An 18,434-nucleotide genomic window follows, 5' to 3' on the forward strand; every position below is an offset into this window, starting at 1 on the left:
GATTACATAATATTTATTTGAAATTGAAAGAAAATAACGACCATAATTTAATTGTTTTAGATTGTAGGTAAGCAGCTTTTCTACAATTTTATACATCTCCAAAACAGGTTACACAAGACATCATCTTAGTGGCAAGAAGTTTAAAACATCGTTAAGAATTAGTTAACTCCATTAAATTCTCAATACGTTTGCCATAGTTTTCCCGAGTATTGACGATTTTAAACCTCTTGTGATCTTATTATAAGGATTTTGACGATGTATTATACGCACAAACACTACAACTATTCATAATTAGTTATGTATGTTATGTATTAGTTAGTATGTTCTATTTTTTTATTGTGATCCTTGACTTAATAGGTAGATGATAAAGTTTTTACTTACTTTATTGTATTCATTTATTATATAAGTTAAAATTAACTGTATTCGTTGTCAGTGTGTATTTACCTTTTGGTGAGTGCACAAAAAAACGACTCAAATAGAATAGTACACAATTTAAGTCTATTAGATTTCGTTACGAATATCCACAGCCCCTGTCGCAAGGCCGGAGCACTGAATAGCGAGTTATAACTCGTAGTACTAAGTATTGATTATCTACGAATGTAATGTCGTAATCTGTTCGCAGTAAATGGATAATTTCGATTGAATATTCCGTTAAAATTAATTATTAATGTATTACCATTTCACAACATGATTCGAGATATCCCATCTGCACCTATGTAGGTATATGCAGCCGCGATTTGTGCACGGCCGTCTTCCATGACGCTATATATGGACGCATGGACATTGGTGCTTAAAAAGAGTTTGCAAAATAAAAGAAGAATGTTAACTTGCTCTGACGCTCTTTATCGTTAATGACATGAAGTGTCCTCTGCCGAAACTGAGGAGTCAGGAGGAGTTGAAAGTGATAAATCTAATGAGGGATGGGAGTTATTCCGTCTTTCATATGCCTCAAAGTTGGCCTCGGTTAATATCAAGTCGGCGTGGCGTGGACAATAATTAGGCCCGTGTGAAATTTCCAGCTTCGTGTCCCTGCCTGAATATAGACGACCTTGCCACCTCGCAGTTCAATGCGTAAAGCACTTTCTTTTCATCCGGGGATTCCGGTTTCTCCGATTTTCAATGATTGCATGGGCGTTTCTGTAATTGTTCAACACTACTGTCATTGGGCATAGTGTAGTGGCTAGTTGTGTTCAGAAGAAAATTCAGACTTTTTCTGCTGCCGATCGAGAGTGCGAAGAGTCGCACGGATACAGTGGTCGTGGTTGACCCTCTTTCCCCGGTAGCTATGCTAGAAGATCGATCTACACCTGCGGTCTGACATGAAAATAAGTGTGGGAAGTGACGCTGGGTCGAAGGAAATGGCGTGATAATGCGTTTGCCTGATAAGGCTAGAAAGTGTCATGCTTATTATATTTAATTATTTTTATGTTAAACATATAATTGCATGAGTTACTGTAGACGGTGTGAGGTGTGCCTTAACAATCGCGCCGGCACCCGCACATCGTCGCATACATTGCACTTCAAACAATGCAATTACTCTTCATTGAGAGCCGTAAAGTGATCCTCCCACGCGCCATCCTGCTTTTAATACTTTAATTGCAGCCTTCATAGCTCAGAGCCAACAATATAGCTTCATAAAAATCACCATCATCATCAGCCGACATGCAGCAGCGGTGACGTCACGCCGAATGACACTGCCCTGGGTCAACTGGCTCGCATGTTGGTAAAATCTAAATAATGACACTTTAATGGCAATTTTTACCGAAATTCAGGAGCTCAAGGCCGATTTTTTTATGTAGGAAGGAAACACAACATGTTCACATATATTATTACGTAATACAATAACTTGTAAATAATAGTATTTTTTTTATAATATAATAAAACGTACTGTGACATATTATTTTACTACTCGTGTTTATAATAATGTTGCCTAGATATGAAAAAAAAATAATTAGGTATATATGCATATAATTATTATACTACCCACGACTATCAACCATTCAAACAAATTAATATTATGTTATTATACAGAGATTTCGAAATTCCCCGATAATAGAGCGCGGTCAACGAAAATTTCAAGAATGATATTATATTCTTTTTTTACTTCGTTGGCTGTATAGTTTAGATAACATAAATTATACGCAACACGCTGCTTAACAATAATAACAATATATATTTATTATATACATATATATGAGTTGCCTAGACAGCCAGAGACATAAATTAAAAAAATCGAGTTTTGAGATAATCCCAAAAAACCACCAGAGCACTGTTTTTTGTAATTAGAAGAAAAGTGCCTACCTAATGAACTCCCTTGAATATTAATGAGTGAGTGAGTCAATTCACACTATTTTAAAAATATAATATATAATTTACACATTATTCAGTGAAAAATGTGAGTTATGACACCAACAGTTAACTTTGTAAACGATTTTCACATAGTTGAAAATGACTTTTGATAGCCAACTATTTTTATTTATATATGTTACGCCGAATGTGCAAAATTGAATATTACATGAAACGGACAAAATTTTTCCTAAATCATGAAAAATGCAAGCCCGTTGCCTTATTCATGAATTAGACAAAATATCTGGAGAGTGTGTGAATTCGGCAGTAATTTTTCTGCCTAGTTCATGTATTGGAAACATTAGATAGTAGCGCTACGGTGGTATTTTTTGCAACTAAACTAAATGTATCAAAATGCTCTTGCATTGGTCAAAATGTACATATATTATCTATGGTCAAAATATATGTTCGCGCTCCGGTGGTATTTTTTGCAACTAATCAAACTAAATAAATGTGTCAAATGTCATTGATTATAATATAAAAATATACCAATCAATAACTGCAATGACGTTCATATCCATTTACTATGCGCAATAAATCTAGAACTATAATATGATAACGGAAGAATGTAACGTGCAATGGTCGATTGAATGTTTGTGATAGTTTGTTGACACTTGATAGCTAACCTCAAAATGGACATTCAGTTGAATAATTTAATTCAGAATTACAAAAACCTAACCTAACCTAATAATAATAATATTAGAATTCCATACCCTGGCGAATTCATGTACTCAGCAGAAAATTTACCTAATTCATGAATAAGGCAACAGGCTTGACTATTACATGAATTAGCCAAAAATTTTCCCATTTCATGTAATAGTCAATTTCGCACATTCGGTGTAACATATATATTAATGCCTTTAGAATCGCTTGGTATATTTAACTTAAAAATGACACAAAACGTGTGTCAAGACGACTCATAGGTAGGTATATTGTATTTCTTATAATACTACAACAGGCCTAGAAGCCCAATAACAGAAGTGTAGTGAAACACTAGTGTATCTAGTAATAGAAGTGAAACAACCACAAACACCAAAGCTTTGAGAAAAATCACATAAATTTATTGTGACCTCACCCGGAGCTCCCGGATGAAAGGCCAACGCCTCACGCACTTCACCAGGAGAGCCTCCTTATCGCAGACGTAACCTACGCAGGTGGGCTAAATTTGATATGATTTCACTTTCCTTGCTCAGTACTGAGCGAGGAATGAAAAATGTGCGTAGTAAGCAACTTTTAATTTTACTTATAATATTAATACTATCAACTGAACGTACTTGATGGAATTTGAATTTAAATTCTAATGGATTCAAGCTCTGTACTATTCCATTTAAGTAGTTTTTAGCGATCCGGGTTTCGCCTTTCGGAAACCTTGAGGCGCTCTGTACACTCACCAAAGGTAAACACGCACTTTAGGCGGCTCTCGTGGTGCAGTGGGTAAGGCGCTGGCCTTCCACCCGAGAGTTCTGGGTTCGATTCCCGGTCATGACAAAAAACATTTATGTGTTTTTCTAAAAGCCTGGGTATTTGTGATTGTTCAAAATTACTAACAACCACCTTGTACGAAAAAGCAAGGACATGGTTATTAATAATTAAAAAAAAAAAAAACACACACACACTTTAGTTTGCCTTTGGTGAGTGTACACGGCGTCTGAAGATGCCGAAAGGCGAAACCCGGGTCGCAAAAAAAAACTTAAATGGAATAGTACAGAGCTTGAATACATTAGAATTTTAATTTTACTTTGATATAACTTTTTAAAACACTATAACAGGCCACGGGGCCCAATTACAATAGTGCAGTGGTAGCAGTGAAACACTCAAGAAAACACACAGGCTTGACAAAATTGGGAATCGAACCCGGAGCCATTGGTAAGCCATTACTTTACGCACTGTATCTACTACGAGGATCGTCCTCTAACAGACAGGCTCACTTATTACACTAATTGGTATTTTTATTATGCCGTGATTATATACTAAAAGCGCCGTGAAAACCACCATAATTGCCAATTATCCGAAAGCTATACAGTTGTTTATTAAAAGACGAAAAAAATATATGTTAATGTACATACTCGTATGATATCTATGTATCACCTGTGTAGTTGTTGAAAGATCTATTCCTTTGAATGATGAACATCGAACAAAACTTACACGATAAAATACCGCGCATGTAAAAAAAGTAAAATAGATTTCATGTCAAACAGGAAAAAAAACTTAACAAAGGCTAGCAGTGGCCCTTTTACAATACTATTGTCATAAAGGCCAACATTATTTTATCCAGGTCAAATGATTGATTACAAAACAGAGAAGCCAAGTAAAGAAAAGAAGTACGAACTTTCTAACAAACGATCTGACGAAATACAAGGAGACATTTGAATTAAAGTTAAAGGCAAATAAAAAGCTCTCTTTGTGGAAGATAAATGTAATAAACATTGCAATAAGTTGGGACTTGGAGAAAATATAATGTTCTCGTAAAAAAAAGAAACGTCAAAAGGTTCAAAGTAATTAATTCAATATGAATTGAAATGGGATTTTGCTTGAAGATTTTAAATTAATTAAAAAATTCTCCACTTTGTAATAAATAGGTAAGTATAGAACGAAGCCCATGATTCCCTGGCCTTTCTTCCATTGCATGTGTCCAGCGCATGTAAATATTAAAAAATAGTTCTGCTAGGTATTCATGAAAAAAAGACAACCAGGAAGTCACGGATGCGTTAGGATGAAACTATGAAGCGGGATACAATAACCATAATAATTATGCCAAGGACCAACAAAGAATAGTGGACAGGGCCGGCTGTAGGGAAATGGTAGCCATGACTTGAAGTCAGCCGGTGTTATTGAAGGAGAAGAATTCATGCAAAGAGTATTACATGACTGCTAACTCAATAAATAAGTAAATTCATAAACAAAGGTACGTACATATTTATATTACGTACTAGAAAAAATAGCAAGTGGCAGTGCCACCTGTCAACATTATTTTCGATACGTTAAATGAGTTTAACGTGTTCAATGCGCAGACAGAGATAGTGTGTTCTTTGCGCTACAGACAGATAAATCAAGACAAACATATGCCAGAGCTTTTTTAAATAATCCACGATTATTGGCGAAAGTACCTAATACAATTACTTTTAGCAGAAAATATACGAATCTATAACGATTTTGCGGAGACATTTGGAAGCTATGCTAATTGGTAACCGGACGTTGCTATTTTTCTGCCAATTGGTACCTACGTAATCTATGTAATACTCACAAAGTATCGTAGTATTTAATGAATTATAATTATATGGCTATAAAAATATAGTGGTATTAATTAATTTGTGCTTCGAAAACTAATTCATATGAGTTTGATTTACAATGATAATGGTAGGTAGCTGATACTGAGGCTAAGAACAGGACATACAATGGGTAAAAGATTTGATGTCCTCATGGGAAGAAGCTATTCGCAGCTCTGCATGAATGTGATATTTTGGAGGACATTGTACATATAGCAGCACAATGCCGTAAATATGAACGACACATAGTACAGCTACGAATTGCGGATATCTTTGAGAATGTCGACGAATTCAAAGGTGCCCTGGCGGTGGGTAAGACGGAAGCTTGAACAACAGAACGTGAAGAACAGCTTGGCAAAATCGTAAAGTTCTTTAACAGAATTGTAGTGTGGACCTGATTGGCGGATCCTCTTCTAGATGAGAAGAGGCGATATGACAGTGAGTCACAGTCAAAGCCACGGTAATCAGGCAAAGAGGTGTATCAGTGTACTAAAAAGTGGAAAAAAGTGCAAAGTTATAAAACGTATAGGTACTCAATTATTGTCGAAACGTTAAAAATATATTATTTTGTAAAATATGAAAAGTTTCCCCGAACAGCGGATGACGTGATATTAATAATTGTAAGTATGGAAAGGGAGCATTCGAAGGTTTCATTTTTGCAACAATAAAATAAAATTAAGAAAACTGCGCTATACAGTATTTTACAAGTGGAGCGATCGCTTTATACTTCGCTTGTCAAAACGGACTGATAAATTATTATCGAGTGGTATTGGGAGGAAGGAAATTCTATGGATAATGCAAAAATGTGCAGGCGAGCGGTCACGCGATATCAACCTTGATTGCATTTCACAAAAGAATGAAATGATAAAGAATTAATAAATGATTCATGATGGCTCTTTTCAATAACATCCTATCAATATAAAGATAAGTGCTTTTAAAATTTCACTAAGCAGACGTATTTTTACAAAATACTGAATGAGTACAAAATTTAATTTGAATGTACCTACATTTAAAAACGAGATACGGTTCACCAGTTTTTAAACTTTCGTGGTACCCGCTGTTCAACAAATAAAACATCATACGGTTGAGCATAGAGATACAATGTGATCTTTTTACCGCGCATAATCAACCATAAACGTTGTCGTGTAACAAAAGTAAGATAAATAATTACAAGATAAAAAGAACTTTTTATATACAACGTTTTTAAATTTTCTGTTCAATTATTATGCTCAATTTGCTTAAACTTGTACTTGATATGAAGTAAATAAAAAACAAACAAATATAGAATACTGAAATGTCATTTTGATTTCCATAGTAACGCACGTATATATTAATAATTTAGTTGCTAGGACCACCTACTTAGCAACCAATAATAGTGGATTGGATTACGGATTTCTTCCGAAATAACTTTTCATACAAAACAGAATTAACTGAAAATGAATTCATTTCTACTTAAAGATGGCTAAAAGTATTAAAAGAATGCATTGGCATCGTGTTCTGATATATTCTAAAAGTTTCAAATGTCTAGCTAGTCGAGAAGTTAGTTAAAAATCGACTGCAAGATTTGTACTGGATAAACAACCATCGGATAAATAAGAATACGAGCTAATAAAAACGTTGTAAAATGTACCGATATACATGTATTAGGTATTATTACTAAACTAACATTCACTGTTAAAACATACATAATTTGAAAATATCTTAATATGCATATTGCCACCAGAAAAAAATCTTTTTAGAACAAATACTATACCCAACGGGACTTCGCCGCGGTGTGCTTTAACGATTAAGCTATCGGTATCCTACTTAATTACGACGATTTTAACTAGTAGTTATATTAATTATGTATGTCCATTATAATAATATATTGTTACATTCTCAAATCTTGTGCCTTATTCGTTGACTAAAATAAATAGTTTATTATTTTTAGGCTCAGTTTGGTGTAGAAGGTTCTCATCAACGCATTTGGATACAATAATGTTTATTGATAATCGTTTTGGTATGTACCTATATACCTATATATCCTTTTGGAGTGGTATTGAAATATTTTTCTTTATTATATTTGAGCAACATTTATTATTGATAATAAAATAATTATTATTTTAATTTTAACATTAGTACATAGGTATTATATAATTAATTGATTTAATTCTAACATAACACAGTCAGACTTAAAATAGATTTTCATGTTCAGATTAGAGTGCTGTAAATACTGTTATAATAAAATATCGTTAACCTTAATACAACTGAAAAGCTTTAATATAAGAAGCTTTCCCATATAAGAAAATTATACAAAGATAATCTTTATTAACACCAAAAAAAAACGACACAGTTCGCGTGAGTAAAAGAATAGTCATATACGATTTTAGTGGCATAGCTTATATGGAGAGATGTTAGCTTTCAGATAATGGCGAAATGGTGAGATAGATGGAGAGGTTTGATATGTTGAGGTTTCCAGAACGGTGAGAGACGCCATTGGTGCAGCATGTAATCCGGTAATAGCCAAGTTGAACACAAAGGTCGTTTCAAGGAGATTCTACGGAAGTTCATTCTCTATTACCATATTATTAGTATCTATAGCGAATGTTATTAACGTAATGCAATGAAGTCTCTAATGAACCGTTGCCATATATGAGCTTCCAAAGAAGCTTTTGAATCTCACGTGAGTCGTTAATGGAAATTACCTGCATGTTTTCGAATCAGCATTACATTGGTAGATGACATAATGATAATTTGGCAAAATTATCTTTAAACTTATAGCATCACTTGATTGTATATATATACGATTCCCTTTCTCATCTTTATACAAGTATTGAAAAAAGCGTTGAACTATAAAAATATTAAACTTCTCATTGATAGAGTATCTGAATCTGTAGCCGTGGTTCTCAGGTTCAAATACCAATGGCTATTTACCTTCTTTCCTTATAGACTGAATAAATAATAGTAATAGTCGAAAGTTCAGTCGTCTATAATATCTTTTCATCAATAATTTCATAACGGTCATTTATTTTGTTTAAAGTGTAATTACGCTTTTGTCTTGTAACTTCGGAACTGTTTGAAATATCAAGATATATATAATATTTTGAAATTATTACCAACAGTGAACTTTTTTAATAAGGTACAACGGAAGCAGAATAGACAAATGTTGTGCTTATTTAGATATCATGGGCATAGTAAAACGCTAATTAAAATGTAAATACCATGTTGAAATGACAGAAAGACAATATAATTATTGTAGTAGCCACAAAGAGTTCACTAGACATTTATAGAAGAAATTAAATTTGTCATTCGGAATGCTGTTTATGAATTTTATCTTCATCAATAACAAGTCTGTTACATTCTGTAAATTCTTATCACTACATTCTGGGATAGGAATTCAAAATAATACAAGAAAACTTACCTATTTTTCCGTTAGGACTGTAGGTATCATAGCTGCCCGACGACATCGGCGACGAGTAGCCATTGGAGATATGCGTGTAGGGATTTGAAGGCGGCCCAGGAGACGGAGTCAGCGGCGCTGGTGATGCACCAGCCAACCAGTCCTCAGGCCTCGGCCTCTTCCCACCCACACCACTAAAAGCACCTCTCCCGTTCACATGGTTTCCGCCGGAAGTCGACGCGGAATGGTCCAACTGTTCTGATTTCACATTGTTACCACTGTTGTTCGTGATGTTGTTGTTCATGGGTACCGTCGCCTGACCGTCCTGCGGTAGAGGCAGCGGCGCCGGCCGGTATAGCAGCTCGTGCTTGATGTCCATATTTGGGTTTTAGGGACAGGTTTGCGCGGGGTTGCGCAACCGCGGAGTTTTACCTGCGCCGCGACATCGCGAGGACGCCGCCTGCTGGCTGAAGTGACGCCGTTGTGAATGGACAGTCAACGCTTATCTGCAACAAAAAGAAAATATCACGTTATTATAAATCCAAAATATATCAAAATTAAAGATGACAAAAATCACACGTTTATTTAATATATAATTTATGTGGGTGGTTATAAAGACAGAACATTCAAAAGCGAATAGAATGCAGTGAATGCACCAATGACTTGGGAATCCTCGAACTATATTTGCTGAGATAGGTTTAGACTCAATCATGCTAAGGTATGTTATGGAAACAGTGGTGTATTTTACACTTATAAAGATTAATGTATGTACTTTAAATCACATAGTACTACATTAAATCTACAGAACAATAGTTAAATATATTAAAGCAGTTTTTCTATGGATATCCATCGATAACATAATATACGACGATCATTACCTCGTATTAACAAATACTATAATGTTTTCGTGCAACATTTTAGATATATCGTCCCCTTCCAAGGATTGAAACGAAATCAGTATAATAATATAATTGTGTAATGTACTTTAGAAAAGTTATTAAGACAATATCGACTATATTTATTAATCTTTAGGCTTTGTCCAGATGGCGCGATTTGACTCGCGCGCATACCAGGTACATGTGACCTCATTGAGCCGTACACATGTAATCGCCGCGAGTCACTTTCTCGCGCGTGGTCGAGGTAAAGGTGACTTCATTGAGCTATTCGCATGCACTCTCGCCGTATCGCGGCGAGACACGCGTCATCTGGACAAGCTCTCAACGCTTTCGCTGCTGAATAGATAATGAGATTTTAATTGCCCCCTTTAAAATGCACGTTAATTACATCGATCGGCCGCCTGGTCATTACGCGCCGTATGCGTCTTACGCGTCCAAAGTATTAACCTTTACAAGCTTCGTGGTTTTATTATTAAACCACAGTTTTGAATATTTTTTGCAATACGGCGTTGTGGTGGTATATGTCTTCAACCACAATGTTGTTATATTTAAACGGGCATCATCTATCATTGAGAAAAAATATAAGATACCAGAAAATTATTACTCTATGGTAATCTAGGACTCTTTCTGTGGACTCAATTTAAGTTTGATGTTTGTTGTGACTAGACTTGAGTATTCTGAGAATGTTTTCAAGTGCAATTTTAAATAATGCTGCCTTATAAGGGTTAACCTAGAGTTAGAATTATGTACAGGTTGATTGGATATAGATTTTTAAATATTTAATTATTATTAGTTACGTACTGTGAAGTATGGCCATTATCCGCAGTTAGTATGTATAACGATTATTAAGTTAGATGCAACAAGGTATATACCTGGGTATATTAATAAATTCACAGTTGCATAAAATGCAAGCATCGTGGGAAAACTTTATCACCATATATAATACTGTTTCTTTTTAAATTAATGTTTTATGAGCTCCTAGGACAAAGAATCCAGAGTTTCCCCGTAGACTACCTGTTGCCGGTTAAGTCTGCCGCGGTTTTCTCTTTATCTCAGTTTTATTGTAGCAACCGAGTTGCTTTGATTGCATTATTGCACCTGTAAAAGCAACCTCCGCAATTTTACAGTCCACATTCGTTTGTTTTTATTCCTGCAAGCCACTTGGTAATGGAATTGTTGTGTCGGAGGTCCGCTTTCTTCCCATTATTTCTAAAGCTTCGATAACTTATTGCTTCGCGAATTGTGATCCGCAGAATTGTTATGTAAATTACAAATTATAACGCTTCGAAAATAAAGGGAGGTTTAAGGAATTGATTAACTAACTAATTATTCATTTATATTTTATATAATAATTAGTTTCATAAAAGTCCGGTATTTTTTTTAAAACTTTTAACGTAGATTGCTCATAATGTTATGCCAATTAATACCCACCCCAGAAACAAAAACAATACTTATTATTTAGGGGAATGGAATATTCTGGAATATGGACCTCATGGCCCCCACAAGGGGGGGCTGATTGGGCTGTAGCCTGGGGGCCTGAGCTCAGGAGGGGCCCGGCGGGGCGAGTCGAGCAGATAAATAAGATAAACACACATCACAAATTTGCTTGAATAATAATAAAAAGTCGCCTGCGCGCTATTTTCCTTTAACATTATTATTATTTTAAATTATGTGGTTGTACGCTACAATTTTTAATTGTGTATCATTACTCGACATTTCCATAATTCGAATGGATGTATTACAATATACAATAAAACACTAAATATACAGATTAATTTTACCACGTATGCCATTTGGAAAACGCTACTGTAGAGCGTCACACTGTCTTTATCCTTAGCGATAGGTAGTGGGGCCCGCCAAAGATCCTAGCCTGGGGGTCCGCTTCACGATGTGGGGCCCATGATGGACCTCATTGCTGAGGATCGTGACCTAAATGATTTAGCTGTCGAATAGTCTTTCCAAATGGTTATCTCCTCTTTACTCGTCATTTTATGATACGTGACACTCATGCAGAATGTCTAAATAAAGGTAAGACATCGCGGACTAACTAACGATGCAAATAATAATTATAACCGTCTGGCCATCCGCGATAGGTCGCCATAACTCTCAGGTAACCACCTGTATAGTTATATATGCAGGCCAGGTGTTCATCGCTAGACTCGAAGTGCGGAATATCAGGGTACAGGGTATGTACCCAGAAAAGTGCAGGATCCGCGAGGTGAATTATTAAGGATAATTTTTGGAAATAAACCTCTCCCCCCATAATATATCTCTGTACGCGCGCCTGCAGAATGTCCATATACTGTAACCACTTTTATCTATGCGGAATCGCTTATAGGAAATTTAATTTAATTTATTAGGTTTAAATATAAGTTTGATAATCATAAATTTAAGCACAATATAATTAATATTTTCAGAGGATGAAGACTAAAATGGGCCAATCTAGAGCTCTCCATAAGGTTTATGAAGGAACTCCAGCGCTGGGCCGCCGCCGTAGAAGATCGGCCGCCAATTATAAAGAGACAAGAGAGGCTGGTCGATTGGAAAGAGAAAGCACGGGATAGAGTTTATTGCAAGACGGTTGTACGACCATATGTCTGAATGATCTATAGTATCAGTGTAAGTAAGTTAGTTTTATAATGACGGTTTAGGTTATTAATGTATATTTTTTATATCGATTGATGTGTGTAAATTTCGAACCAAAATTTTAAACCAATCGAACGTGTGAACCATTATAAATATTTAGGTACATGGGTCAAAGAGAAATGGGACCAGTCTCAGGAAAAAAAACTAGAATTGAGATCGCAAGGAGTGCCTTTCTCAAAATGAGACGCCTCCTTAGCGATCGAGGCCTTAACCTAGGTCTGAGACTGCGTATGGTACGTTGTTATTTTCTCTCAGATCTTTTCTATGGTATGGAAGTATGGACGCTAAACCAAGAGATGTCACGGAGACTTGAAGCTTTCGAAATGTGGCTGTATAGACGCATCCTCAAAATTCCTTGGACTGACCGGGTGAAAAATGTTGAAGTTCAAAATCGAATGGGGAAGGTCCGAAAAGTTCTACGTAGTATCAAAACCAGAAAACTACAGTACCTCGGCCACATTATGAGAGGACAAAAGTACAGTATTCTCCAACTTGTCATTCAAGGAAAGATCACTGGTAAGCGTAGCAGAGGACGGGGCCGCATTTCGTGGCATAAGAACCTCAGTGATTGCTACAAGTGCAGCTCCACTGAACTGTTCCGGGTAGCAGACGACAAAGCTAAGATCGCCCTGATGGTGGCCGACCTCCGCTAGGGGATGGCACAACAAGAAGAAGACTGTGTGTAATATTATTAAAAATAACTACTAAATTATCTACTTAATAAATATTTCGCTAAGTAGAAGAAGGCTATTTATTTAAAATCAAAAGTAGAAACATAGCGGCAGATGTAGCATAAGTTGTGTAATTTTATTCAATAGTATCATTCAAAGCTACTCGTTACTATTTTATAACAATTTTATATGATTCTTTCCAGATCACACTACATAGCGAATGGAATATCTTTTACAGGTAAGAACAGGTATCTGATTAATATGCAGAGTGCATTTCGTAATCGCCTCACCAGCGATACTCCCAACACTCGTAAAACACAAGGCAAACAAAATATTAAACAAAAGAGTAAGCAGCAGTAAGAGATAATGATAAAAAGCTCTGGGTAAGTAATCTCACACAGAGCTTTGGCGAATGTTGGCGCTGCGTTTCGTTACAAGGTTTTATTACGCGCCTTGTAAGCGCATTTACCTGCTGCAAAAGCTTCTATTGGCGTGCGCTCGGACCGAATTATTACCGCAAGTTGCCATGGTCGGAAATTTAAATTGCGGACTTTGGAGTCTGTACCGTTGCAGTGTGATTCCATAGCGTGCATGAAAGTTGCTGAGACTCTCAACAACTATTAATCACAGGACATAAATAAATGCTCAATTCACATAATACTCAGAATAAAATTGTATGCAATTTCTTGCAGAATACACGTGCATGAATATAAATAAGTAAATGATACTATATTGATGATAGTTCTGGCTACTGTCACCAGATGAAGATAACAACATGCTACCGATGAGCAGTTTGAATTTACCGCGCTTTAAGTTAAGTACCTAAGTAATTTGGGTTGTACTCGTAATATATTTGAAGGCACCCCCCGAACAACGATTAGGGGCACATTTAAATAAATTTGAGGAATGAAGAAAAACGTTGAATCAAGTATTTTTACAAGAAAATAATCTTATTTGTTTATTTATCTTATATTCTAATGGATTTAAGTTATGTACTACAAATTTAATAGTACAAAACTTAAATCCATTATAATTGAAATTCAAAATCCATCAAGTGCCTTCGGTTGATAGTATTAAGGTGACGCATCAGTGAAACGCCAAATAATTTCCAACTGTAGGCGCGATGAAATTTTGGACTCGCTGCCATTCACTGAGAGAATCTCGAGCCAGAAGCACGTCACTTTGCTGCGTGATGGCGACGGGTCAATTAATTCTAAAATCGTGTAAAGATGACTAAAAACGTTACCCATTTACTTTAAAAAGAAAACATGTCAATGAATATATTATTAGATACTGTTACTAATAGAACAATAAACAGAACATAAAATGAACGTATGTTGGATTTATATGAAAAATAATATTTCGTTTGACAGGTGTCATTTGCACCCGCGACCCGCAGTCCGCGCATCGCCTAGCAACGATCTTTTTAGACCGTGCCTCAACTAATGCATGGCCTTAATATTATATTATAATTATATTATTAATATAGAAAACATAGACTTCTACACAACAATAATCATCATTTTTCTGCCTTTATTTAATTGGTGTATGTCACTAGATGACAAGCTCATACCTCTAACATCTACCATCTTTGTTTTGCTTATCGGTGGTCTTAGATTAGGGAGTTTTCAAAACCTTACGCTTACAGCAATGTCTAGGAATAAAGAATAAACTTTTTGATACATTAAAACGTTCCCAGGAATTTACTTATCATTATTCGGTTACATCGGTTAAAATAGTAAAATTCATAAATCCCGTTGTGGACAAAGTGAGATTTTTATTAAATACGCTAATAATGTAAAAATTGTGCACCAATATCATACAATATAATCGTTTCAAAAACGAATTCACAAATACCCCCAAAATCATGTCCATACAAATCACTTAAATACCAGTAGTTGTCGTCGCTTTGTAGAGAGTTTGTTCTTTGTTTTTAATTTTTGAATTTTGAACATATATTTAAAACGACAGTTTTAACTGTCGCCTGAAAGAAAAGTCTTATTGCATTTGTTCAGTTTACTGGTTTACAAGGTAGGACGGCTCATGGTTCAATCAAATGATCGATACACAAGAAGAATAAAAGGTAGAAAAAATGTCAAAATAATTATTAAAATGTATTATCTATAATGCCATATTTTTTAATCTTTTATAGCTAACTATTCTGACTAGGATTACCTTGAACAATTAAATGGTTATACTATTATTTAGTTTCGAATGAAAGTAATTTTGTACTGTAATGGATAGTTTAGGTTCCCTGTTACAACTACTGTTTAGAAATGAAAATACACAATAAGGAGAGGTCGAGAAAGGAAGAAACTAGCAGTAAATGGCTGAAAAGGTACACATCTTTGTTAGACTGCACACCGCGGGCATATGCATTTGCAGGAAATGCCGTTTTGATGGCACATAAGGTCGAAACGCTAGCAGTATATTGGTGGCCAGTCTCGGTGAAAACATGGTATTCTTTCGGATTTAACTCCGAAGCTATCTTCGTATGTATTCTTCTATTTCGTAGGTACTATGGATTTTAACTTACGAATACGATATTACGAATTAGCAAATATACAAGATAGAAATTCTAAATAAGAATATCATTAGTTTTGTATTATATTTTTCTAATAGCTGTGAATGGAATGACACCGTAAACAATCTAATCTAGTTAAATAATAAATAGTTAGTTAAGTAATAAATTTTCAACGATTACTTTTTATAACATTTTAACTTAGCAACCTCGAAATGTTATTATATTCGGACTAGTCATCGGGTGGTATCCGAGAGGTAAAATATTTCTGAAAGATTGGTGTAGAAGCTACTGCATAGCCATGATAATCAAGTTCACAAGACCAAGAGGAATTTAGTCGGTTTGGAGATGTTATCATCGTGCAGCTGATTGATTCGGGCATATATCAGCAACATCTTCTTGGCTACGTGTTAAAACTGTGAACTAACATGCTCCGCCCCTTTTAACTGTACTTCCATTATAAACTAACAAGCTACTCCCATTTAGTAGACAACAGCGTCTAGAAACGTAGCAAAGATGTTGCAAAAGAGTATATTGGTAGATAAATAAATATCATTACGATATTATGTTAAAATATTTTGTTTGTCATATACACATATTCGTTTAATTTACACAATAAATATACCTACTTGCTGCAAATAGAATTTGGATCATTTATTAGTTAGTTAGGTAAACTAAATTAGTAAATATATAGCCAGGACGAAGTGGAAAAATAATATACTCGTACTAAAAAATATCTAGTCTAAATAATATTTAAATATCTGTCAATAACTAAATATTCAATTTTAATTTGAATTAATATGATTTCAATAAATAATAAAAAATCACTAACAGCTGTAGATGTTAGTGGCGAAGGGTGGAGGTAGGCTGCTGAAATCCGACAGAAAAGGTGCCCACTAAACTTTGTCACTTTTCATGGAACTAATAATACAAATAGCAGGTGATGTTTAAGTATGTTTTTAAAATTTAATTAAGCCCTGCCCTAACCAAACCATAATAGATAAAAAATATTATTCTATAAAAAAAATAACTGAATTTATATCTTACAATTTAATAACAGGGTTTAATTGATTTTTAAAAACTATCCAATAGTTCAACAAAACAAATAATTATGAATAACAAAGCTTAGTGGGCACCATTTCTGTCGGATCTGAATAGCCTACCCCCACCCTTCCGACACTGGCAGATTTAATAACAATAACATATATTAAAAAAAAAAGTTTACCGTGAAAGATATGAAGGACCTGGATACTTAACGTAAAAAATATGCAAAAAGAATACAATAAAATTATAATATACGGTTATGGTCAGTGCATATTTTATAACTGCGAGTGAGAGAATACACAACAGGGCGGACAGAAACTGATGTGAGAATTATGCAAATCGTGTGCGTTAAGTCCAGTGTTCTCGTATGCTTGGCTTCCCTCGCAAAGTTAAATTATTGCTGTCTGTTATTGTCAAACCTCCTGTAGTCATACGCCAAAATGTATGCTGCTATGTTTGTGTATTTAACGAAAGTATATTCGTTATATTAATATGCAGTCAATAATGGAGAAAATTCCGAATTGAATTTGATTTGAAGAAATACTATATAATAATAATAACAACGAGTCGAAACGCCATACTTGTCATGAATTAAGAAATAAGAAAATTACTGTGGATAATAAAAAAAATAGGTATACTTACGAAGATTTAAATAATTTCCGAAGAATAAATACACGTTCATAGAAGCACAACACAGTACACCAGAAGATAAAAAAATGTAGGTAAGAATAAACCTTAATTATCAAGGTAAACGTTACTACTAAAATAATGACAGTTTCATTGCTGCTTTACTATTCCGATAAATCCCTCAGTAATTTATAAATATTTATATTATAAGCAATTTAAAATGTTTAATTGGATAATACATCAATTGAAGTATAGTTTATGTTCAAAATATTTATCAACAGCTGTTTTTATATAGTTAACTTGTTATCGTTAACATATATTTAGTTATAATTGAAATAGGATGTTTAATATCATATTCATTTCAATAATTTATAGTCATTATTATTAAATTAATCACATTTGACATATTATTGTACTTTTGCATAGATAGTTGAGTAAATATATCTATATTTTAAAAATATATTCTGAACCGTATGTTTTAAGGAAGATCATTATAATATTGAAACAATAAATATAATAATGATGCATACTAAAATAATAGTTTATATATACAGATTCACAAGTTAAAACAATAAGCTAAAGATTCTGTAAACTTGAGTTACATCGCGCGCGCTTTCAAAGTGTCCACCGGAAGCTTTCATCCGCGCGAAAGTTTGTATCGGCGAAGTGACGCTGCGAGGGCGCCGCGACGGAATGTCGCGTTCCTCGCGAGATGCACCCCTATTTATTTGACGGGGTTTCCCGCGGAAGGAAACGATGCACGTGCATGGACAGGAGGAAAAGCGGGGAAAACCGCGCGCAACCTTAATCGAATCCTACCATAACGGTGAAAACAAAAGTAGTGACGTATAAGAAAATTGTGTGGCTTTTTGTACGGATTGAATGTAGAATATATCAGTACTATTATGGCAATTGAAATATCTTAGTAAAATTCTATTTAAAAAGAGAGCAATTTTGAAAACGGTTAATAGGCAAGAAATTGTAAATCAAGATTAAATGCACTATCTATCAAATTAATGAAGCATAATGATTAGCACA

General features: G+C 34.7%; 1 protein-coding gene across 4 annotated transcripts in view; it reads right to left on the minus strand.

Annotated features, from left to right (window-relative positions):
* EcR (Ecdysone receptor) overlaps nt 1–18,434 on the minus strand; it is an 830,271-nt gene that overhangs the window by 384,196 nt on the left and 427,641 nt on the right. For all 4 annotated transcript variants that reach the window (XM_085957983.1, XM_085957984.1, XM_085957981.1 and 1 more), the window contains one exon: nt 9,013–9,497. In XM_085957983.1, coding sequence (XP_085814109.1) covers nt 9,013–9,370 — 358 coding nt within the window. In that variant the 5' untranslated portion in view covers nt 9,371–9,497. The remainder of the gene's footprint in view (nt 1–9,012; nt 9,498–18,434) is intronic.

The sequence above is a fragment of the Rhyacophila brunnea genome, unplaced genomic scaffold (genome assembly GCF_057557595.1).
Source record: "Rhyacophila brunnea isolate RB1 unplaced genomic scaffold, BYU_Rbru_1.0 scaffold_7, whole genome shotgun sequence".
NCBI classification, from domain to species: Eukaryota; Metazoa; Arthropoda; class Insecta; order Trichoptera; family Rhyacophilidae; genus Rhyacophila; species Rhyacophila brunnea.